At 43.0% G+C, this 26276-nt stretch overlaps 1 protein-coding gene across 3 annotated transcripts in view; it reads left to right on the top strand.

The window, feature by feature from the left end:
- slc7a11 (solute carrier family 7 member 11) overlaps nucleotides 1-25556 on the top strand; it is a 50475-nt gene extending 24919 nt beyond the window's left edge. For 2 of the 3 annotated variants that reach the window (XM_026182051.1, XM_026182069.1), the window contains exons 5-12: nucleotides 996-1095; nucleotides 5301-5345; nucleotides 6157-6280; nucleotides 9229-9332; nucleotides 9956-10052; nucleotides 16114-16263; nucleotides 18700-18877; nucleotides 24619-24746. In XM_026182051.1, the coding sequence (XP_026037836.1) occupies nucleotides 996-1095; nucleotides 5301-5345; nucleotides 6157-6280; nucleotides 9229-9332; nucleotides 9956-10052; nucleotides 16114-16263; nucleotides 18700-18877; nucleotides 24619-24674 (854 nt within the window). In that variant the 3' untranslated portion in view covers nucleotides 24675-24746. Of the gene's footprint in view, nucleotides 1-995; nucleotides 1096-5300; nucleotides 5346-6156; nucleotides 6281-9228; nucleotides 9333-9955; nucleotides 10053-16113; nucleotides 16264-18699; nucleotides 18878-24618 lie in introns of all 3 variants that reach the window. The other variant, XM_026182061.1, reaches the window with a different exon arrangement.
- Nucleotides 25557-26276: the final 720 nt, after the last annotated feature.

The raw sequence follows: 26276 nt of genomic DNA, 5'->3' as shown, positions 1-26276 counted from the left end.
CTGGGTTGCACACAGTGTTCAGCTGCACGTGGTTCAACATGAATCCTGCGTGTCATACACACCTGCTCACAGCATGCTACAGGTCGAGCATTTATTGGTGTCCGCACAGCAGGACAGGATTTCTGTCTTCCTCTCAACTGCAGACTTTGCTGTACTTTAAAATGTCATTAACTTAAAATGTTTCTCTGAAGCAATACTGTATGTGTCAGTGAGCACTCTTTGCATTCATTCCTTAAAACAGTAAAGTTAGTACATATTATGTATATAATGTTCTCCCAAGCCCTGGACTGCACACGATCTGTTGTATTTATTCAGTTTATCTCTCTTAATCTTTTTCACTCTGTCCACATTTCTGTAACGTAAGCCCAGATTGCAACTCATATATGCATATTTAATAAATTAAATAAATCTTCTTCATGAATTTGACCTTTAAATTAATTATACTTTTAATAACTTGATTATACTTTTGGGCTGTTTAACTCAGCATTTTCCTAATGTGAACAAATTATTAATTCAAAGAAATTTCTTAATTAACTTCAGAAAACGAATTACTCATTGACACGCAAATGTAATTACTGATTTTTCTTTGTGTGCCCGGCTGAGTCATTTGTGCACAGAGATAATGAAGCACCGTACTCCTGAAGCCTCTGCAGAAGGCAACCTCCAGCTTTAACGTTGTAAAAAATAAATCTACATTTGCACAGCTGATGGTGAATTATTGCAATTAATGTAATAACTCAACCATGGAGTTCATGTAGAGAGGCCAGTGTCTCCAGTAGCCCTCAGGTATACAGAGAGCTTTGTGATCATTTCTGTGATTGCAATTGTTAAAGATATTAAAATGATTTAAGAATTCACGTTTCTCTCACAAAACGCTACGTCCAGATGACCAGAATCAACTTTTGGAAATTTACTTTCCTGGATGATTGAGAATGCATCAAGACATCTTGCACAATAAGGCAAATGTGGCAGTTGATGTGTGTGCATGCTTGCAGGAGAGACCAGACACTTTGAGAATGCCTTTGACCTGAGTAATGTGCAGCTCTCTGGTATGCCACTGGCTTTCTACTCTGGGATGTACGCGTATGCTGGATGGTAAGTGTGCGCACGGTACACACATACACACACGTCTGGTTTGCTATCCTCCTGGTGACATCCCATTGACATAATGCTTTCCTGAGCCCTTTACTCTAACTCTAACCATCAAAAATGAATGCCTAATCCTAACCCTAATCATAACTACTTTAAAGAAGATTATTTTTTCAGGGAGCCCCTCATCCTTCCCTCGGTCTGGGAACCTGAGTGGTATACATTGTATGATACCATCCAGGACTTGATGCGCTATCAGAGAATTACAAAATAACAGACAGATAGTAATCAAGCCGGCGGACAAAGGGTCCAAAATAGTTCTAATGGACAAGCAGCAGTATAGGCTGGAAGCAAATAGACAATTGGAAGATGAAAAATACTATAAAAATATTCCTAGCTCTATCCAAACTGTGGTACAGCTTCAAATAGGACAAATCGTCAGACAGCTTTTCCATAAAAAGTATATCTCAGCTAAACAGCGGGACTATTTATTAGGATCCAACGATCCAAGTTCGAGACAATTCTATCTGTTGCCTAAGATACACAAGCGACCTGATACATGGACGAGACCAATAGTTTTGGATTGCAATAATCACAATACATTGATCTCTCTACCACAGGCATCCAAGTTATTTAAAAGATACATACCACTTCTTGCAGGTAATCCATCCCATAGTTGTGCCTAACCAAGCGTTTTTATTTACAATTGACATACACAGTCTTTAAACAAGCATCAACACACAGATGGGACTGATGGGGTGGAAAACTTCTTCCTGCGTTATCCGGTCACCAAGCGCCCGGATAACGCAGAAATTCTACATCTGTTGGAACTCTATCTTACCAACAATGACTTTGAATCTCAGGCTCTCCAAGGTATGGGGGCCCATCTCCCCTCACCACACTCCCTGCCAGTGGCTGATGCCCTCAGACGTTGGTGTGTTGGTGGTTCTTGGTGTCTGGGACTGGGCGCTCATGTATGTACCAGCTCACTCCTGGTGGCCGATTGGCGGGGCCGGGCGCCTGTGGCCCGGCTGGGCTCCTTCCAGGGGGTGGGGTGCCCCTGTCCTATCCCCCAGTCATGTCTGTCTCGTCTGTAACAACCGAAAATAAAATAAAATAAATACATAATTATAATAAAGGTCAATCAAATGGACCAATATGGCAAGGCCATGATGATCCACTTAGTAAAGTAAATCCACTTGGCATCTTTCTTGGCCTTCAGACAACAATTCTGATGGCTAAAGATCCAAACGGGACAGGCAGAAAAAAACAAAACAAAAAAACAATGACTTTGAATTTGACAATAAATGCTACTTACAGCTGGAAGGCACGGCCATGGGACAGAGATGCGCACCATCGTAGGGAAATATTTACATGAGCAAGTGGGAAAGGGGGGCGTTGGCCAAGTGTGCACTACAACCCATGTTTTATCTCCACTTCTTAGAAGATATTATAGGCGCGTGGGCACGTGGAGAAGAGAGTTTTAAACAGTTCGTGCAGATTTTAAATACACATCACCAGTCGAATAAACTGAAATATGAGACCAGCGACTCTGAAGATGGTGTCTAAAAAATTAATTTCAAAGTAGTAGAAGTTCAGAAAAAGATGTGGACCAAGGTGTATTTTAAATCTATGGACATGCATGCGCTTATCATCTGCCCCACACGTTTCACGCCATAGTTACAGATTTTACGTTTCCATCGTATATGCTGCAGGGAAATAGACAGGGGTATGTATACCTGTTGGTATATAATATATTTTGAATAGTTTGTTCTTTTTGGACCACTCTCCTCTGGTTGCTCTAATGAGTAAGGGCCTCACAGCCCATTAGTATTTGGACACGTTAGTCATGTCTGCAGTGAAATTCCAGGACGACCTACGGGGCGACAGAGAAGAGGAGCAGGACAGCTAAGCAGGAGAATCAAGGCAGGCCGAGGATGTTCCAGCACCGTGCACTAAAGTTTCAGTGGAAAGCAAACTGAGTTGCCATCAGGCAGCCTTCACACCTCCAACGGCCCCAACAATAGAGACACTTTGGTCACTCATTCCCCCACCTCTCCCCCCTCCATAGAGCCATCACCACCTTCAAACTGTTCACCTACAACACCCCCCTCCTCACCCCACACAAAAGAGGATTTCACACCACCTCCTCCCACCACAACTCTTCATATTCATGAAGCAGATGTGAGGAAGCAGTTTAAGAGTCTGAATGCTCGGAAAGCTCCCGGCCCAGACGGTGTGTCTCCTGCCACCCTCAGACACTGTGCAAACGAGCTGGCCCCAGTGTTTTCTGGCATCTTCAACTCCTCACTGCAGGCATGTCATGTGCCTGCCTGCTTCAAGTCCTCTACCATAATCCCTGTCCCCAAGAAACCTAGGATCACTGGACTAAATGACTACAGACCCGTGGCTCTGACATCTGTGGTCATGAAGTCATTTGAGCGCCTAGTTCTCTCCCATCTCAAGACCCTCACGGCCCCCCTCCTGGACCCCCTGCAGTTTGCATACAGAGCCAACAGGTCTGTAGACGACGCCATCAACATGGCCCTACACTTCATCCTGCAGCATCTGGACTCCCCAGGAACCTACGCCAGGATCCTGTTTGTGGACTTCAGCTCTGCCTTCAACACCATCCTTCCAGACCATCTCCGAGGCAAGCTTTCCCAGATGAATGTGCCTGATCCCATCTGCCGGTGGATCACTGACTTCCTGACGGACAGGAAGCAGCATGTGAGGCTGGGAAAGAATGTCTCGGACTCCCGGACCATCAGCACCGGCTCCCCTCAGGGCTGTGTTCTTTCTCCTCTGCTCTTCTCCCTGTACACCAACTGCTGCACCTCCACCCACCAGTCTGTCAAGCTAATCAAGTTTGCAGATGACACCACCGTTATTGGGCTCATCTCGGACGGGGATGAGTCTGCCTACAGGAGGGAGGTTGAACGTCTGGTGTCCTGGTGCAGCCACAACAACCTGGTGCTAAATGCCCAGAAGACAGTGGAGATTATTGTGGACTTCAGGAAGCACACAGCCCCACTCCCCCCCATCATCCTGACTGACACCCCCATCACCTCTGTGGACTCATTCCGCTTCCTGGGTACCACCATCACCCAGGACCTGAAGTGGGAGCCCACCATCACCTCCGTCATCAAGAAAGCCCAGCAGAGGATGTACTTCCTGAGGCAGCTGAAGAAATTCAACCTGCCAACACGGACGATGATGCAGTTCTACACTGCAATCATCGAGTCCATCCTCACCTCCTCCATCACCGTGTGGTACGCTGGAGCCACTATCAGGGACAAACAGAGACTGCAGCGTGTTGTGCACTCTGCTGAGAAGGTGATTGGCTGCAGACTCCCATCTCTGCAGGACCTGTACACCTCCAGGACATTGCGGCATGCAGCTCGGATCTCAGCTGACCCTTCTCACCCTGGACACAGTCTGTTTGACCTGCTCCCCTCAGGCAGGAGGCTCCGGTCCATTCGCACCAGAACCTCTCGCCATAAGAACAGTTTCTTCCCCTCTGCTGTTGGACACATGAACAATAACCATATGACTGTCCCCGCCACAAACACATGACCCTACGCTGTGTCACTGCATCATTCCATGTTTGGCACTGATCACCACCTGCACTCATGTATATATCTTTCTACGCAGCACTTTTAATTCTTATTCTCATGTATATATCTCATGTATATCTCATGCATATATCTTTCTACGCAGCACTTTTAATTCTTATCTCATGTATATATCTCATGTATATCTCATGCACATATCTTTCTACGTAGCACTTTTAATTCTTATTCCTACTTTTATTTTTTCATGTCTATTTAATCTCAATTTATGACAGTATGTTTGCACTGAAGCACCGCAGCAATTTCCTAATGTTGTAAACCTGCTCAACATTTGGCAATAAACCCCTTTCTGATTCTGATTCTGATTCTGAGTTAAACTGTCTCCATACCTAACCATAGCCCAATTGTAACCCTGACACTAAAACCACATTTTGAGTGTGAAAAATGCCTTCAACTCTGTGCGGACTGGGATTTCGGTCCCCATTAGGATCTGTTGGTCCCCACCAGTGTAGCAAGTTTCAGATTTTTGTCCCCACCAAGATAGGTCGATCCCCCCCCCCCCCCCCCCCCCCACACACACACACACTGTTGCTGGTCATTAATAAGTGGAGGTAATAAACTAACTCTTTCCTTACTCAGGTTCTATCTGAACTTTGTGACAGAGGAGGTGGACAACCCTGCAAGGTAAGTTTAGTCCATGTGCTTACTCTTCTGGTCATGTAAAGTTATTTATAAATAATAGAATTTGAAGTCTAAGGAATCCTATTTCTTCATCTGTTGGACAAAAGTGGCTAGTTTCACTGTGATTAGTGTTTCTAATAAACAGCATTGGATCACGTGACTACTTTGAAGTGAAATGACTGTGTCTACTGTACCTGAGCCTTACACAGCATCTTGGTGTGTTACCAGTTACTATGGTTACTCATGTTAGAACAGGAAGGGTCCATCAACAAACTGCTGACTGACTGAACCCACTATGTGACGTTACATGCTCTACCACTTCATGGCTGAGTTACTGTTGTTCCACTTTGTCACTCTGTATTATTGTAGACTCTTTACAACATAAGTACTTTGAGGCAACCTTTGTTGTGATTTCATTCCTACAATATTCAGTATATACTGAACTGAATTGAGCTGATTTGAATTGAATTGAAGTGAATTCATCCTGTTGGCATATCTGGGACATGTGAACATTATTAGATACTGTTTCCTCTGTGTTCACAGTGACGTCTCTTCTGTTTTTAACAAAAAAATGCAGAGTACTCTGATTGTTTTGTGCTGCCTACCAAAGAATGAGCACAAAAAGCAAAACTTTGGAGCTGTTGTAGCTAGCAGAATTGATCAGCCCGATAGTAGGTGGTACATTCTGTTTACGTCTCTTAGAAAGCTGTACAGATGGAGCATGTATGGAAGTAAAACAGACATAGATATACAAGGGAAAGAAGGATGAGTAAGTCTTGCAAGTGCCTAACAGTGTGCTCCCTCCGGCCCTCAGGACTGTTCCACTCGCCATCTGTATCTCCATGGCAATTGTGACTTCTTGCTATGTGCTCACCAATGTGGCATACTACACTGTAATGTCAGCTGAGGAGCTCCTGGCCTCATCAGCTGTTGCTGTGGTAAGTACTTGGAAAAACAGTGTAAGTACTGAACCTTTAAAAGTAACTGTCACTTATCCGTCTACCTTAAATATTGTATTAGGAATAAAATAAAAAAGCAAAAACCAACAACAGTAAAACAGCAACACAACTTTATAAATGTACGTTTCCCCGCATGAGTCCTCAATCAAGGCCATACACACTCAAAGTGGGACCCCTCACCCATGTCTCTTATTCACAAAATATCTGTATCAGCTTAGTGTATAATTATAGTGTAACTAAATACATCTGTAGTGAAAATGATTCTACCTTAAAGCACTAGTTAGATTTTTTTTAATGATATGTGTTTGGGAAAGAATCAATAGATTGTGTGACAGTGCATTTATTATAGCACAGTCATTCATTTAGAGACCCATATTATTGTTTCTGTCCTGAGCTCTGCATGTACCGTAACATGCCTGTAAACAGATAAGGATGTTATGGGTAAGAATGATTGACATAGAGCAGACAATGCAAACATCCCATCATCTAAAAAAAATATATTCTGTAGAGCTTTGTAAAGCATCCCAATTGGCTAATAATCTGACTGGCTAATCAGTAATAAATAAGCAATGCTATTACGGTAACTTTGTTGACAATTTGGTCATAAAGCAAAATATTCAGCAGAAAAAAATAACTTAGAGAAATATGTAAACGAGAGACAAGAGACATCTATGCCTGAACAAAATGTAACAATTCACATATAAAAACATAGATCAAAAGCTCACGATTCACTAGAATCATCAAAGAACTACATTTTGGGGCATTACTTTGGGTAAACACAAATAACTAACAGTCACATAAATTCAGAGCTGCTTAAACAAGTGTTGTAAAATGCCAATCAGCATCAAGGTGGTAGAAATAGGGTGTGTTCCCAAGTCAGAATTTCCAAGTTCCCAGTTGAAATGTGAATCTGGAATAACTCAACTTCCCACTCGTAAAGTCAGAGTAGCCACAATCCACGATGGCAGAACTGAACGTAAACAGCGGCAAAACTGTAACATTTCCACTGGTGGATATTTGTGACTCATTAAATAAGCCATTTCCAGACTGCAAGGTATCTGCAAAGCAGGAAGACGCCATCAGGGTAATTCCCTGCTGGGCAACTATTGTATGAACTAGAAACTTTTGGGGGCTATTTTGTCTGAATCCTCACCACTATTGGGAACGCTATGTAGCTCTATTTCTGAGCATTCAGTTGGCCACACAGTGGAAGATCCCATGTCTGCAGCTTTGTGTTTGTTGTCATAAGGACAGTGGATTTGGAAGCTAAGTTGTTCTAATAAATTAATCTGTTATGGTAACCCTATCTCTCTAAAAATCAGAAAAACTACTTTGAAGGCTTTTTGCAGTTACTGTTAAACTAATCAGGAAATGTGAAGCCAACCTATATGCGCTATAACAAAAACTTGTCACAGACAGGCAGTGTGCAGGAACAGGGAAAGTTCAATAAAGCAACGAGAAAAGCAAAACTTTGTTATGTTATATGTGATATCAGTAGCTTATATTAAGCTGAAATTATGGCAGTGGCTTCTTATTTGACAGTGAAATATATCTCACAGTGTTTTTCACTGTAAGGGCTGACCTTGGCTCTCTGCAGTAAAACGTTGTGCATGCTACTTGAAAGCATTTAGTTGAGGTCTCACCTCTGTGGTGTTTACTTCTGGCTTGAGCAGTGCGGTTGCCTTCCTGCACTTAGCATGTCATTATCAGCAAAGTGTCTCTGACAGCTTGGCTTCCCAGCAGCTGTTAATGTGATTGTTCCATCCCAGCCCTGTTAATGTTAATCACATCACAGACATTCCCCAATAATAACCACTGTTGCTTATTAGACTGAGGATAGCAATCAGAGATCGCTGGTCTTTTGTAATGCAGTTAGTTTTATTGCCCTGTGCACAGAGAGCGATAAAAGCACCTTAAGACAGGTGTTAAGAGCATTTATGTGTTCTTAGAAGGCTGTGATAGGATAAAAGCATTAAACTATGTTCTTCCTCTCTCATAGACAGCGGGCAGAAGTTTACATCTCAAACTTGATTACAGAGTTTAACTGGTGTCTAGAACTTATCTCGAAGAAGCTTGGCTTGAGGCACGATTAGTCATTTTAGGCTTTTTGAATTAGAGGTGTGTTCACATAATGGAAGAGTGATGAATGGAATAGGCTGAAGTCATATATAAAGATCATTTTTATTTAGCATTTACCTCAATACACTACGACAAAACTTGGACATTTTCAAACGTACACCCAGGGCTCCTAAAACTTTGGACAAAAGTACAAGTGCAGCAAATGTTTAGAAATGAAACTGTACTAATGTGGACCTTGTGTCCTTCAAAAACGTGTACTACATGTATTTAAACAGAACCTTTAAAAATAAATGTTCCGCTTTCATTTAGTTCCTCTGACTAAAGATAATCCCTCTGCTTTTTAAACAAAGCTCTTGCACACCAAACAACTAATAGTGTCTGTTAGTTCTTCAAAGCTCTGGTCATGCTACTGTATGAATCCTGTATGCAGGGTGCAGCTTATCTCTGAAGGGTGGAGTTCTGCTCCTGCTTGGTCAGTGTTTAGTTGATTGACTGCAAGTGTAACCTTACATCCAATGGTGTTTTCAGTTACAGTCTGCCTGAATATGCTTCGGATGCAACTGATCCAACTTCCATGAAGTGTTTTAAAGAAAGGCCATCGTTCAGCTCTGATGTTTTCACATCGTTTCGTTGGCCTGTTTCCTTCTACCACAGTGCTGCTTCGTCACCAACATTGTACTGAAAATATTAGAAAACTTTAGTCAACACTTCCTGCAAGTTGATTTATTCGAGCTAGTCTCAAATACACCTGTCACCTGAACACTGCTTTCCATCTGACATTCAATACAAACAAATGACCAACAAATGCTCATCTGTCTCCCTTTATGTCCTCTTTGTGAAATCCACAGACATTTGCAGAGAGGCTTCTGGGGAACTTCTCTATCGCCGTGCCAGTATTTGTAGCCTTGTCCTGCTACGGCACCATGAACGGCTGCGTCTTTGCCCTGTCAAGGTAAGGTTCGTGTCACTGCTAAAACACCTAGAGTATGTATGCCGATGTGCTCACGACAGAATCCTGTAGCAGTTAAACAAAAGTTCTAACTTTGCAATAATTTGTGGTATTAAGTATACTTAAGTATGCTTATACTGTGTGTGTGTGCGTGTGTCATGTGTAGGGTGTCAAATACATCAGTTTTGTCAAAGTTGCTGGTGGTGCACACAAGGTGTCCTTATGCATCTGTGCTACGGTGCAACAAAAGTGACAATGATTTAATGAATTTAAACTTTTCCTAAACCTAATCAAGGAATTTTTAGAGTGTCACATTAACCAGCAAGTAAAATCTGAACTACTCAGAGAGGGAAACAAAGGACACCTCTATCTTTTTCTCTCTTTTTTTGTAAACTAGCATTTATTGTAAAATATGCAGGCACAGTTAGTCAAGCAGGTTGTCTTTTCAAATCTTTGAACCTACACACTTGAGGCATTTTTAATGGGAATGAGAAAACTGCCCATGGGAATATGTTTCATGTTGAAAAAGAGCTGATTTTAATCATACAATGTGACTGTGTTGATTATCAAGTGAATGTCATGGTGTCTCTCCTCATTTTGTCTGTCATAATGTGTGTGTTCACCAGAATGTTCTACGTAGCTTCACGTGAAGGCCAGCTCCCTGAGGTTTTGTCTATGATTCATGTCCGCAGACACACTCCACTTGCAGCTGTTCTCATAATGGTCAGTTTACTAACATAAGCATTTCATTTCAGACAATATACTAAAGGTCACAAAAACTAATCTTTGAAAGGGACGACAACATGAGCTAATAGATGTCATGAGTCCTGAAAACAATTCTGTCTGAGCTTTCTGCACTTTTTTGGACAAAAATTGTAGGAAGGTTAGAGATTCAATTCAGTTTCACTGATATAGAACAACATCCTAACAACAGTTGCCTCAAGGTGTTTTATATTATAAGGTAAGACCCTACACAAATACAGAGAAAATCCTGATACTCAAACAACCCCTTATAAACAACAGTGGGAAGGGAAAACTCCCTTTTACCAGGAAGAAACCTCCAACAGAATCATGGTCACGGAGGGGTGGGGCCATCTGCAACAACTGGTTGGGGTGAGAGAAGGAAGACAGGATAAAGACATGCCGTGGAAGAGAGACAGAGATTAATAACAGGTACGATTCAGTGCAGAGAGGTCTGTTAACACACAGTGAGTGAGAAAGGTGACTGGAAAGGAAAATCTCAATGCATCATGGGAATCCCCGGCAGCCTACGTCTATTGCAGCATAACTAAGGGAGGATTCAGGGTCACCTGGTCCAGCCCTAACTATATGCTTTAGCAAAAAGGAAAGTTTGAAGCCTAATCTTAAAAGTAGAGATAGTGTCTGTCTCCCGAATCCAAACTGGAAGCTGGTTCCACAGAAGAGGGGCCTGAAAACTGAAGGCTCTGCCTCCCATTCTACTTTTAAATACTCTAGGAACAACAAGTAGGCCTGCAGAGCAAGAGTGAAGTGCTCTAATAGGCTGATATGGTACTACAAGGTCATTAAGATAAGATGGGGCCTGATTATTTAAGACCTTGTATGTGAGGAGCAGGATTTTGAATTCTGGATTTAACAGGAAGCCAATGAAGGGAAGCCAAAACAGGAGAAATATGCTCTCTCTTTCTAGTCCCTGTCAGTACTCTTGCTGCAGCATTTTGGATTAGCTGAAGGCTTTTCAGCGAGTTTTTAGGACGTTCTGATAATAATGAATTACAGTCGTCCAGCCTGGATGTAATAAATGCATGAACTAGTTTTTCAGTGTCACTTTGAGACAGGATGTTTCTAATTTTAGAGATGTTGTGGAAATGGAAGAAAGCAGTTCTGCTTATTTGTTACCCACCACAAGTAAATTAGCAACCAGCAGCGTCTTTAAGATAAGGATAAAATGATAAGATGGGGCCTGATTTATTTTCTAGAATTTGATTCTCATATTAAAATATCAATAGTAGTAATTTGGGGTAAATTTGTAGTTTATCATGGAGTAGGAACATAGTGGAAAGTAACTAAACTACCAGTCAAAAGTTTTAGAACACCCCAATTTTTCCAGTTTTTGTCAAGTCTGACTGAACGGATTCAGGGAAAAAGTTTAAGGGATAATACACTAACTAAGAATAGCACAATATATACAGGCATATATATACACATAAAAGTACCTTATAAATAAATAGCTGAAAATGAACATGTGCAAAAAGGGTGTAGCTGTTGCAGTAAACAGTGTGTTAAGTGGAGGAGTTGTACAGGGAGCCACAGGCAGGAAAGATTTCCTGTGTCGTTCAGTGGTGCTTTTCGATGATCTCAGTCTCTCACTGAACGTGCTCCTGTGACTAACAAGCATGTCATGGAGTGGGTGGGAGGTGTTATCCAACATTGTCTTTATGTTGGAAAACATCCGCCTCTCCGACACCACCTTGAGGGAGTCCAGCTCTATCCCCACAACATCACTGGCCTTACAGATCAGTTTAACGAGTCTATTGGCATCTGCGACCCTCAATCTGCTCCCCCAGCATGCAACAGCATAGAGGATCGCACTGGCCACAACAGACTCATAGAAAATCCTGAGCATTTTCTGGCAGATGTTGAAGGACCTCAGTCGCCTCAAAAAATAGAGACGACTCTGGCCCTTCCTGTAAAGCGCTGTGGTGTTTTTAGCCCAGTCCAGTTTATTGTCAATGTGTACTCCAAGGTATTTATAGTACTCCACAATGTCAACATTGAGCCCCTGGATTGAAACAGGGGTCAAGTGTTTCCTGGTCTTCCTGAAGTCCATGATCAATTCCTTGGTCTTTGCCATGTTGAGCTGCAGATGATTCTGCTCACACCACGTGACAAAGGAGTCGACCACAGCCCGGTACTCTGTCTCATCATCCCTGCTGATGCATCCAACCACCGCAGAGTCATCAGGAAACTTCTGAAGATGGCAGGTCTCTGTGCAGTGGCTGAAGTCTGTGGTGTAGAGGGTGAAGAGGAAGGGGGAGAGGACAGTCCCCTGTGGTGCCCCTGTGTTGCTGATTACCTTGTCAGACACACACTGTGGGAGACGTACATATTGTGGTCTTCCTGTCAGGTAATCAACAATCCAGGACACGTGGTATCTTTGGAATAGGGACGAGGCATGATGTCTTCCACATCACTGGGACCCTCTGCAGACTCAGCATAAACAGTTTATGAAAGACTCCACACATCTGGGGGGCACAGGTCTTGAGGACGAGGGGACTCACTCCGTCTGGTCCAGCAGACTTGCCTGAGTGAAGACTCCTCATTTGCATCTCGACCTGGTATTGAGTGAAGGTGATGGTTCAAGGTTCAAGGTTCTTTATTTGTCACATGCATAGTTATACAAGTATAACACACAGTGAAATGTAGCCTGACACGCTCCTCGACATGTGCAAAAATTGGGGGGGGGGGGGGGGGGGGGGGGTGTAGAGGAAGAACATTATATATATATATATATACAGACATATAGTATATACACTGGGTGAATGTGCAGTAGTAGCAGCAAGCAGATGAATTCTGTACATTAATATGAATAGACATCTGACTATTTTACAGGATAGACAATATAAACATATTTAAAATTAAAGGAATTGAAATGTACATTGTGCCTTGGTTTAGAGTGTCTGGAAGAGAGTCCTGTCTCAGTCAATTATAGATGATGTGAGAGGGCGGGTGTGTGTGTTTAGGGCACGGATGGCTTGGGGATAGAAGCTCCTCTTGAGTCTCTCTGTCCTTGCCCAGAAGATGGGGAACCTTCTACCAGATTGCAGAAGTTGGAACAGTTTGTTGCCAGGATGGGACGGGTCCTTCAGTATCTGCGCTGCTCTAGTCCGGCATCTCCTGGTGTAGGTGTCCTGAAGCGGGGGGAGAGCAATCCTGCAGCAGCGTTCTGCTGTATGGATCACTCTCTGGAGAGCTTTTTGGTCCTTCACACAGCTGTTCCCAAACCACGATGTCATGTTCTGTGTGAGGATGCTCTCCACAGCGCCTGTATAGAAAATCCTGAGGATCTTTGGAGAGACCCTGAACTTCCTCAGTTGTCGTAGGTGATACAGGCGCTGCCTAGCCTTTTTGGTCTGGACCTGAATGTGGGCAGCCCATGTCAGGTCTGAGGAGATGTGGACACCAAGATACTTGAAGGACTGCACCCTCTCCACTGGAGCTCCATTGATGATAATGGGCTTGTAGTCTCTGTGCTGACCCCTTCTGAAGTCCACCACCAGCTCCTTGGTCTTGCTGACGTTCAGCTGGAGGTGGTTGTCCTGGCACCACGATGCCAGATTCTTCACTTCATCCATGTAGGCCGCCTCATCGTTGTTGGAGATGGCACCCAACACCACTGTGTCGTCAGCAAACTTCACAATGGTGTTGGAGCCATGGGTGGCCACACAGTCTGAAGTGTAGAGGGAGTAGAGCAGTGGCGAGAGGACACATCCCTGAGGTGCTCCTGTGTTGATGGTGATGCTGTTGGAGAAGCACCTGCCCACCCTCACCACCAGAGTTCTGCCAGTGAGGAAGTCCAACACCCATGCACACAGACGGCTGTTAAGTCCCAGATCCCTCAGCTTTGTGAACAGTCTGCAGGGCACTATTGTGTTAAACGCTGAACTGTAATCAACAAACAGCATTCTCACATAGTTACCCTGTTTCTTGTCCACGTGGCTGAGAGTGGTGTGTAGGACGTGGGCGATGGCGTCCTCTGTGGATCTGTTGGATCTGTAGGCGAACTGCAGCGGATCTGTGGTGTCTGGGATGGAGGAGGAGATGATGTTCTTCAGCAGCCTCTCAAACACCTTCATTACTACCGAGGTCAGTGCAACTGGCCGGTAATCGTTCAGGGATGAGGGTTTGCTGTTCTTGGGCACAGGGATGATGGTGGATCTTTTGAAGCATGTGGGGACCACAGACTTCGCCAGGGACTCGTTGAAGATGTAAGTGAACACACCTGCTAGCTGGTCAGCACAGCAGCGCAGCAGACGGCCGGTGATGCCGTCTGGCCCCGCCGCTTTCCTTGTGTTCACTCTCCTCAGTGCCGCTCGGACGTCATGCTCCGCGATGCTGGTCACCGGGCTCTCGCTGATGACGTCACTGTCCTCGGTAGTCAGGCGGTAGATAGCATTAGCCGCCTGGCTAACCTCGAAACGGGCGTAGAACTGATTCAGCTCGTTGGTGAATGCAGAGTTGGCGTTGATCGGCGCAGTGTCCCTGGCTTTGTAGTCCGTAATGGTGCGTAGTCCGTGCCACATACTCCGTGTGTCGCCCTGGTGGAAGCGGGACTCCACACGTTCCCGGTACCTGTGTTTGGCATCTCTCACCGCGCGCCGCACGCCGTATGAGGCCGCTTTGTAGGTGCTCATATCGCCAGTGGCGAGACCCGCGTTGTAGGAGGCGGTCCTGGCGTTTACTGCAGTGCGGATCAATCTGTCCATCCACGGTTTCTGGTTTGGGAATGTGGTGACTCTGGCAGTGGGGATAATCTCCTCCGCTAGCATATTGACAAAGCATACTGCTACTTCCGTAAACTCGTTGATGTCGACTGCGCATGCTCTGAACATGTCCCAGTCTACGTCGTTGAGTGTGTCCTGTAGCGTAGCTTCTGATTGGGCAGTCCACCGTTTTACCTCCCTCTTGGTCACGTCTTCCCTCCGTATGCTTTGTTTATACTGGGGAATGAGGAAGATGGCGTTGTGGTCAGACTTGGGTGGAGGAGGGGTGTCAGGAATCTCACAGGAGGCCACAGTGCCATGTGGAGAGAGGCTGGCACAGTGGTGTGGCTCTGGGTTCCAGGCAGACTACAGGTGAGGTTGTGGGGGTGGGAGCAGACACTGTGATGTCGAATCTATTGAAAAACAGATTCAACTCGTTAGCTCTATTCTCACTTCCCTCAGCTCCCCTGCTGTTGGTTGGCCTGAATCCAGTGATGGTCTTCATGCCCCTCCACACTTCTCTCATGCTGTTCTGCTGGAGTCTCCACTCCAGCTTCTTCCTGTAATTGTCCTTAACCTCTCTGATCTTGTCCTTTAGTAACACCTGGACCTTCCTCACCTCTTTATTGCCCCCTCTGAAAGCCCTCTTCTTGTTGTTGAGGAGGGCTTTGATGTCCTTAGTCACCCACGGCTTGTTATTTGGGTAACAATGAACAGTCTGAGCTGGAACAATGTAGTCGGTGCAGAAAGTTATGTAGTCTGTGATACACTCAGTAAGCCCATTGATGTCCTCGGCGTGAGGCTCACAGAGTGTTTCCCAGTCGGTCACCTCGAAACAGTTCCGCTAAGGCCGCCGACAGGTCTCGCACGCCACAGCTGCTCTATCACGTGACGCATACTGCTTCGACGTGCTAAGGTTATGAGCTGGGCTACACTATGTCGCAAGTTTTGTGAGGTGCTTTTGAAATATTTAATGGATCGGATTACATTTTTTATTTCTCTACGATATCCGATCCAGTAATTTAGGTCAGTATCAGACCGATACTGATACGTAATATCAGATCGGTCCATCTTTAATCCATACCAGAGGGTATTGCATGGCAATCCAGAATGCTGCGACAGCCATTTTGTTTCAAGGCTCCTATCACTGACCCTGGATCCAGTAAAACAGCCTGTGAAGAAGGAACCAAAGATTTCAAGTTTTGATTCATCAGTCCATAAAACCTACTGTAAATCCACACTGTAAATACACAGTCTTGACTGATGGAAATACAACCGTCTTGTATGTGTGTGTGTATTTGGATGTGTATGTGAATATACAGTACCCTATGACCATGCTCCAGCTGTTAGTTGGAGACATCTACAGTCTGTTGAACTTCATGAGCTTCCTGCGATGGCTGTTCATCGGTGTGGTGGTGCTGGGTTTGATCTACCTCCGATACACAAAGCCGGACCTCCCCCGCCCTTTTAAAGTCAGTATTTCCACACCACTATGCAGCTATATCTGAACTTTGCAGTATTAACAGTTATATATCCAATTAACCTTTTATGCATCCAGATACAGTGCCGTGTAAAAGTATTTGCCCCGTTTCTGATTTCTTAGTGTTTCCTACATTTGTAACACTTATGTTTCAGATCATCAAACAAATTGCATTTTATATTTTAAAAGTAATTGTCCCCTAAACCTAATCACTGGTTGTGACACCCTTCACAGCAAGAACTACCACCAAGTGTTTGTGTTGTCATGCTAAAGCTTCGCAGTTTTCTCAGTCCTGACTTTGACAAGGCTGCTCCAAAGCCTTCATTTATTAATTTATTTTTGAGCCATTCAGGGGTGGACTTGCTGGTGTGTTTTGGATCATTGACCCACTGCATCATTCAAGTGTGACTGCTGAACATTCTCCTTCAGGATTTTCTGGTAGACAGCAGAATTCACCGTTTGATCAATCATGGCAAGTTGTTCAGCTCTTAAAGCTGCCCCAGACCACCCCACTACCACTATCATGTTTGACTGTTAGTATGATGTAGGGCTGGGTATCGTCACTGATTTCTAGAATCGATTCAATTCCGATTCACAAGGTCCCGAATCGATTCGATCCACGATTCGATTTAATTCGATTCGATTCAATTCGATTTGAATCTGGGAAATTTTGACAGTCAGAAATATTATTATTCAGATCAGTACATTTACATATTTTTGTATCTATAAAAAGGAAGCTGACACACGCAAGACTTTATCAAAGGTGTGAGCATCACAGCTGATGCCTTTGTGTCAAAGTAGCTGAGGATAAAACACAGAAAAACATGAAGGCGATTTTCCTGGCCTAGATTTTATAAAAATATTCTGCAGTACATCAAAAACGAAAGAAAACCATTAATCAGCATATGAACATTACCTCTGAAGTTACAACGGTTTTATTAGACACACGGCGTTTTGCATTTTGCATAATTTTAAAAAGTTTACATTTGTTCAGTGTTGAACAGCAGAAATGAGGTTTTCTTTTCGGAAGAATGTAAAAGGGAAAAAAACAGCAGCTGACAGCCTGTAAACAACAGTAGACTTGTGCGTAACAAGCAAGCGAATAATGAAGAAAGGGAAACTGTTCTTGAAGTACAGAGAGAGAGAGAGAGGGAGGGAGAGAGAGAGAGAGAGCGAGAGAGGGAGAGAGAGAGGGAGAGAGAGCTGCGCATCGCGATGGAAGCAAAACAGCGAAAGTCAGAGTGAATTCATGACGATGTTTATGTGAAGCGTAGTTTGGATCTTCTTTTGCTCCTGGTTCGGTCAATATTGTTTGGAGAGAGATAAAACTAACAGCTTTAGAATCAGCGCATAAAGGGCATGAACACAAAGCGCGGACCCACCGACAGATCACAATCAGCCAGCTGTCGGCTTTCAGCCCCGACTGTGAGAAAGGCGACATCTAACTGATTCTGATCCGCGGGTCGCGCTGTGTGTTTAAGTCTTTGTGCAGAATCCGTGTTCCTGCTCTCATTTACTGTCTTAACTGTTTGGTGGTTGTTGAAAGTTTGTGAGATTTCACCAGAGATTCTGGCATTTCGGGCAAAATAAATTTATATTAAAAAATCGATTCAGGATTTTAATGAATCGATTTTACGTTATCCAAGCCAGAATCGATTTTAATCGATAAATTGATTATAAAAACCCACCCCTAGTATGATGCTCTTTGTATGCAATGGTGTTACACCAGATGTAACCAGGACTCAAACCTTCCAAAAAGGTTCAGCTTTCGTCTTGTCAGACAACAGAATCTTTTCCCCAAAATCTTGGGGCTGAGTTGGTACTAGTGGAAAACCATTTCCCAGACTGATAAGTGTCACTGAGTTTGTTCCTTAGCTCTGATGTGTTGGCCTTCACATCTAGTACTGAATTTCCCGGAGGAACCCACCCAAAGGATTAATAAAGTTTCATCTAATCTAATCTATTAGCCTACTTTACTTTGTCAGACAGGTTCTAATTACGTGATTTCTTGATTCAGCAGGTGTGACAATAATCAGGACTGGGTCTAGTAATGAAAATTCACTCAAATTTAATTGTGGTTAATAATTACAGTTAATTCATGATTTACCAAAGAGTGCAATGACTTTTTCACAAAGGGTCAAATAGGTTTTGCCCTGAATAAATAAAATCATTGTTTAAGAGCTGCATTTTGTATTTACTCAGAATATCTTATTTTAATAACGAAGTTTGTGTCATGATTTAAAACATGAAATTGTGACATAAATACTAAGGAACTGTGAAGGGGACAAATACTTTTTTCACAGCACTGTAGCTCTTACATTTTCCTCTGAAATTTTAAACACAAAACATTCAATCAGTTCTGCAAAATCCTGACTTTTCACCATCTTTGTGTGTACAGTATATAATTTCACTGTTGATTTGTCCGCAGGTTCCACTGTTTTTTCCGGTGGTGTTTTGCATCACATGTTTCTTCATGGTCTTCCTGTCTCTGTACTCGGACCCTGTTAACACAGGAATTGGATTTGCCATTTCCCTCACTGGCATCCCTGCATACTACATCTTTATTTACTTCAACCACAGACCAAAGTGGCTTCAGAGGACTTTAGGTAACACATCATTAAGTTACTGATGGGTCACTTAATTAAGCTGCAAACATGAAATTAATAAAGCACTATTTGTCAATTATTTATTTAATAATGGAAGTGATCTGTAGTGTAGTAGTAAAATTCACCTGAGATGGAAAAGATCCCCAGTTTGGTGGGGAGGAAGCACAAATTCCTAGGAGTGTTATCATCCACTGTAAGAATCTGTCAGATAAAACATATGCATTAATCCACAGTGCCACCCCCCTGTGAAAAATATCGACCACCCAAAAGAAGTTTTTCTTTTTCCTCATTTAATTCTGAAGTAATTCATCAAGGTCTCAAATACATATTTCATGGTTCAGATTGAAGTGAATGTAATTTTTGCATTTCATTTTTAAAATCAAGGTTCTTGAGTCTGGCGAGATACTGGAGAGGCACAAAATCAAACTCGAGTGTGAAAGTTTGGACAGTCTTTCATTACTTTTTGGGGTGCCATGTCATCTAGTGATGGGATTTCCGGCTCCTTTTAGAGAACCGGCCCTTTCGGCTCGGCTCACTAAAAAGAGCCGGCTCTTTCAGCTCCGAACCGGCTCTTCAGGTTGTTTTGTGCTTTAATTAATTTATTATTAACAACAATACAAAATTATGCACAAAAGGAAATACTAATGTAAAAAAAAAAGTGGATTAATTTACATATGTTTATATATAAATATATATGGTGGCCCCTAGAGACAAAACACGTACAAACTCCAAAACACATTTCTAGCGTTAACTGAACTTCAAAACAGAATTACCAAGATCACTTAAATTACACAATTTAAAGCATGTGTGTATTGTTTGTGTATTTATACACAAGCACTCACATATATTCAAATAATTTAAAAAAATGTTCACTTACCTGCTACTACCACACACCAAATCCGGTCGTTTGTACTTCCTGGCTTGTGTAGCCACGAGGTAACAAAAGCTCAACACTGCGCCCTAGCATCCTGGAGCACTTCTGTTGTTGTTTTGTGCGTGCTTCGGAGTTTTTACGTGTTTTGGAGTTTTCACGTGTTTTGGAGTTTTCACGTGTTTTGAAGTTTGTACGTGCTTTGTCTGTAGGGGCCACCGTAAATATACTTTTATTTATTCACTCCACATAAAATGTAATAAATAAATCATATAATACAAAAACCAACTATTCACATTTCAACTTTTAACTGTTTAAATTTTCAGCTTTTTCCTTTTACAAATTTAAAGTGAAACAACACAAAACACTACAAACCACAACACAATTAAATATAAATTAAAATACGAAAACAAAAAGAAGATGCATATTCTCTGTCATATGGACCTGCATGAATAAACTTTCTGAATCCTTTATCATCTGCAACTGAAAATAGTTGTGGATGATTGCTATACCTTTCTAATGTGACGTTGTTGTCCCTGGCTCTCTTTCTCTCTCTCTCCCTCCCGCTCTGTTCCTGTGCTACTGACTAACTACCGCCCCTCCCCCTCTGCCCAGCGTAAAGCACAAGGCTCGCGTGCGGAGTGAAGCGAAAAAAGTGCGAGAGAGAGGGTGAGAGAAAGAAAAAAAAAAACCCCACTGCTCGCGATAAGGAGCCGGCTCGCGTCGTTCACGTCAAAGATCCGGCTATAAGAGCCATTTCGTTCGCGACCGACATATCACTAATGTCCTCTGCTGGGGTTGGTCTTTGTTGGTTGGTTGAGTTTTATCAAGTCCATTGATCTACTGAAAAAGTTGGTTATTGAAAAGGACGACCGGTTATTTACAAGAAGTGTTATTGAACTGGATCCAGTGTTACTCTCCTGGTGTGATGCTTCTGTCTTGAGCTGAAACTTTTTCTTCAACTTGAAGAGACCTCCAGCACTACAGACTCAGGAAATAAAAACTGTAAGGAAGCGCAAAACTCAAGGTCAAGAAAGACACAGTAAAGGATAGAGTACAAATAAATATGCACAATGTGTGTTTCCGTATCTGTAAGAAAAACAAACATACATATCAGAATCAGAATACTTTATTAATCCCTAAGGAAATGATGTGGGTTACAGTGTCTCCAGTACAGTAACAGAAAGAGACTAGACTATTTAACAATACAATATGTTACAGATTTAAGAAAAAGCACAGTATATACAAATCACTCAATAATTATATAATAATAAATATCAAGGATTGACAGAGGCGATTATAAATAAATATCAATAATATTGACAGCAACATTACTGAGTTGAAAAGAGCATGTGAAAAAGGATGTTACTATTGCAGTGTTTACAAGTGTGTTAGATGGAGGAGTTGTACAGGGGGATGGCTACAGGCAGGAAAGATTTCCTGTGTCGTTCAGTGGTGCTTTTTGGTAATCTCAGTCTCTCACTGAGTGTGCTCCTGTGGCTAGCCAGCACGTCATGGAGTGGGTGGGAGGTATTGTCCAACATTGTCTTTAACTTGGACAACATCTGCCTCTCAGACACCACCTTAACAGAGTCCAGCTCCATCCCCACAAAATTACTGGCCTTGCAGGTCAGTTTATTGAGTCTGTTGGCATCTGTGACCCTCAACCTGCTGCCCCAGCATGCAACAGCATAGAGGACAGCACTGGTAACAGCAGACTCATAAAAAATCATGATCATTGACAGATGTTGAAGGACCTCATCCGCCTCAGAAAATAGAGATGACTCTGGCCTTTCCTGTAGAGTACAGTGTTGTTTTTAATCCAGTCCAGTTTATTGTCTTTGCCTACTCCAAGGTATTTATAGTCCTCCACAATGTCCATGTTGACCCCCTTGTTAAAACAGGGGTCACGGTTTTCCTGGGCCTCATAAAATCCACAATTAATTCCTTGGTCTTTGCCACGTTGAGCTGCAGATGATTCTGCTTGCACCACGTGACAAAGGAGTCGCCCACATCACCCCTGCTGCAAAGTCATCAGAAAACTTCTGAAGATGGAGGTCTCTGTGCAGTGGCTGAAGTCTGTGGTGTAGAGGGTGAAGAGGAAGGGGGAGAGGACAGTCCCTTGTGGTGCCCCTGTGTTGCTGATTACCTTGTCAGACACACAATGTGGAAGATGCACATATTGTGGTCTTATTGTTTGATAATAAACAATCCAGGACAACAGAGAAGCACCTGCATCACTGTTTGCTCATCACCCAGGAGGCTCAGTCTGATGGTGTTGAAAGCACTGGAAAAGTCAACAAACAAGACCCTCACAGTGCTCGCTGGTCCAGATGGGTGTAGACACGATCGAGCAGGCAGATGATGGCATCCTCAGTTCCGAGGCGGGGCTGGTAAGCAAACTGAAGGGGATCCAGATGTGGTCTGACTATGGGTTGAAGCTAGTCCAGAATGTGTCATTCCAGGGTCTTCATGACCATACAAAACATATAAAACCTGGAGCACTATAATTGGAAAGTGCACAGGTACATTAATCAACAAGCTTCTTGTGGTGTGTGTGTGAGTGTGAGACAGAAAAAGAGAAAGAGTGTCAAGTGTGAGTATGTACGTGTGTGTCTTTGTCATGAAATGTAGTTAAAAATGAGGGGGGGGGGGAAGCCACAATAACACCCCCCAGGAACCAGAGGCGAGATGGATCTGGGAGAACCTTCCCATCCACAGCCCCCAGGATTATTAAAGACCCAAGACTATGCCTGTGCACCCATCCCAGCAGGAGCAGGAAGGCCCTAAATGTGGTGCCCATGGCCAAGGGGTGAGAGTCGAGGAGAGAAACGGAGGAGACAGGTAGCTGACCCCTCTAGAGACAGGCTACCCCGGTGCAAGCCAAGATCAGGGTTCTACGGCTCCAGGTGCCCAAGAACTGACTGGATCTAAGACCACCAAGGGAGTGGGTCAACAACCACACGAGAACCAACAAGTACTACATCACAGTAGGGGGGTAGCTGTCCCAGGTGGGGAGCGGTAGGGAGGGTGAACCCTCCATCATTTATCTGGACTCTCATACCATGAGAAGTAAAGTTCTCTAGAAGAAAGTTGGAATACTTGGCCTGAATGCCAAGCATCATGTCTGAAGGAAACCGGGAACTGTTCATGACCTGGGCAGTACTATCCCTGAAGTTAAACATGGTGGTGGCAGCATCATGTTGTGGGAAAGTTTTTCAGCAACAGGAACTGGGAGACTTGTAAGGGTTGAGGGAAAGATTAATACAATGTGCAAACACATCCTTGATGATAACCTGCTAAAGAAAGCTCTTGCCAATGAACTGGCAGCCCAGCCAATTCCAGTTTCCAACAATGGCGGCAGCTATTTAGTGTTAGTATTACTCTTATTACTCTTTCTGGGTCACAAAATAAAGTTTTAACATATTTTTAGGCAAGAGTGTGGGTGTGTAAACTTCAAATATCTGCTCGGTCTATCAAGATATCGCATATTTGCAAAAGTGCTCCGATGTTTTCGGAGACGTCTGTTACCCACCAGCTTGATAGCTAGCCGGGGCGATAACAGCGTAGTCCCTGCACACCGTTTTCAAACCACCCGCGGTCTTTCACAACTCAGGTTAAACATTATATATAAGTCACTTAGATAACTTAAAAATGTTATTATTTGGCTTTTTTCAGTGTTTTAATTTTTCGTGAGAAAATTGGTTTGGCTGAGATTAAAGATTTCGTTTTCACACAGCTGAAGAAACGTCAAACAGAAAACTGATTAAACAGAAGTGTGAGATGATCGAGAATGTACTCCAGTGTCCTGTTATATTTTAGATAGAAAGGAGCAGACGGCCGAGTTTATTAAACTCCACCGAGACAGCTGGTGACGCAAAACTGAAGGCTAGATCGTCTAATTTCACAGCCTCGCAATTCCGGCCTACCCGGCCTTCGGAGGACTCGGCCCACGTAGACCGCAAAGGCCGGGTCCTCAGGAGTATGCAGCCTACGAATTTGGAAACCCCGACGCGTCTGTTAAGCTAATTCCATCAGACAGACCGCTCGTCAGATGCTGCAAAGCGGTTCAGAGACAGGAGTGCTCTCTGCTCTTCAGGACTCTTTTGAGTACAAAAATTCACCTTCCAACAGGACAATGACCCTAAGAACACGCCTAAGAAAACAAAGCAGTGGCTTTGGGACCACCCTGTGAGTGTCTTTGAGTGGCCCGGCCAGACCTGAACTGAACATTTCAGGAGAGATCTGTCAATGGATGAAGCTAAACATCTAAAATCTGTAATAGGAGGACTTTTTGACATTTTTCTGTCTTTTTTCTTATGTTGCAAATCATATTTAACATCATTAATCAAGTTTTGGCTTACTGCAGCATATTTTCAAATGGGTTATATACTAGACATAAAAAAATAGACTACGAAAAAATTCTTTCATATTTTTCTGTGTTCCGTCCTCAGTTTTTTGACATAGTGGTATCTGCTGTGATACTTACACCTCACAAGTCTCACAAGTGTTAGCTTTATCTTGGGTGGTGGTGGTTTACAGAAGCCCCTGGGAGTTAAAAGGTATTTCAAGGGGCTGAACCCAACTCCTGACAAACAACTCAACTTCAGCTCACCCCCCCCCCCCCCCCCCCCCAAACAGCTCTCCATCCAGTTGCCAGATGGAGAACTGTAATTTATCACTCCAGAGAACACATCTTCATTGCTTTAGAGAGCTAATTGTATCTGCTTTGTATAATGTGCTGATTTCCAATTGTTGCACTGTTATCAATGATTTTTATGAAACAATCACCTTTCATTTGTGTTTTAACTGCAATCTTGTTAGGCTGTTATCTTGATGGAGCTTTACACGATTTTGTTTGTGTCATCAGATTCCTTCAACCGAACCTTGCAGATCATCCTGGAGGTTGTCCCAGCTGACCAATGACAGCACACAAGCATTACAGCACCAGCACAATCGGATACATGCAGATGTTTTTAAACTGAAATTCAAAGTTATTTTATTTTTACTTATTTGTCACTGATCTTTGGGAACATTGTGATTATTTATGTAAAAGGAGAAGAAATGTTGCCTTTTGCTTTGTACAACCTATACATTATACATAAATGATACTATTGTGTGTTTAATATGTTTCAAAGCATTTAACGATTTGCCTTGAATGCTCATATTATCAACATTTCAGTAAATAGGAACATTTGCAAACATAGAACACATTGAACATGTAAGGCCCACCCACCTGCCCAACCAGACGTGTTGTTTACAAGGACAGCCAATCAGAAGGTGAAGAAAAAGAGTTTTTTTCAGCAAAGAATAATGCATTGTGGCCCAATTTATAATAAATAAGAATTGTTTTAAACTGGGAATCATGCATAGCTACTTTAGAGTAACATATTTTCTTCTGTGACTGCTTAGAGTTTAAAGGCAATTTACAGTATTATGCTTATTTCTTGCTCTCTAAGCTTATTTAGGTACCATGGGACAATAGTCTGTAATGAGTGATTTTATTATCGATGTGTTATAGTTATTTAAGATAAGAGTTTTTGATCAGTAGGTTTTTTTTCATTGTTTGACCTTTTACATATAACGCAGTTGTTTGGTCATCAGTATTGTTACCTCTTAGAAAAATATTAATGTAACACAGCAGACTGAATGATTTTTTTTTAATATATGCTTTCAGCTTATGAAGCAGAAAAATCATTCCCCCAACTTTTTGCTGTGGATACTGACAGCATGTCCACTGCTAATAACTCTGACCCTGTTGCACCATAATAAAATGAATGCACAGTTCTCATTCTTCTCACCACCTGACATGGACCCCTCAGCTTGTTACACCAATGGCAGACTCTCAACTCCAGCTGAAGCTCAGAAATGAACTTATTACAGCTGAATTTAAATCATTCAGCTACAAATTCAAACCACGGACTAATGGGGAGGATAAAATTGATTTTCTCCCTACAGTGCAGGGCTTTGTAGGAAACCTGGGGTCTCTGCATTTATTGGCTGTTTTTGACACAAACCACCAAACCAAAATGTTATTGGGAACCTTGCAGGCCATTCGTGGAAGTATGGATTGACCATTTGATCCATCCATAACAAACACAACTAGAGGATCGTGGATGTCCAGTGACAAAATAAAGTTCTGGGCATATTCAATATTAGGTGGGTTTTAACGTTGTAGCTGATTGGGTTCAGCCTTAACATCTGGACCTTTGCCATTTGACTCCATCATTTCATTACTTCTCTGACTTTATGTATATCTCTGCTCCCCCGGCACTCCATTCACATTTCCCATTCAGACTGCATCAGCACTTCCCTCTGCCTGCATCAGGAATGAAGGGGCTTGGCTCTGTGTGACCTGGTGTTATAATCTTATTTCAAGAGGTGACTGTGTGTGTGCATGTCTGTGTGTGTGCGTGCGTGCGTGTGTGTGTGTGTGCGTGCGTGTGTGTAGACTGCAGATGTGGCTACTCTGAGTCCCCTGGGTGGGATTTGCAGGTAATCTGTCTGTGTAACTGCTACCCTGTGGCA

The sequence above is a fragment of the Astatotilapia calliptera genome, chromosome 2 (genome assembly GCF_900246225.1).
Source record: "Astatotilapia calliptera chromosome 2, fAstCal1.2, whole genome shotgun sequence".
NCBI classification, from domain to species: Eukaryota; Metazoa; Chordata; class Actinopteri; order Cichliformes; family Cichlidae; genus Astatotilapia; species Astatotilapia calliptera.
This window is presented reverse-complemented; position numbering and strand designations above follow the sequence as displayed.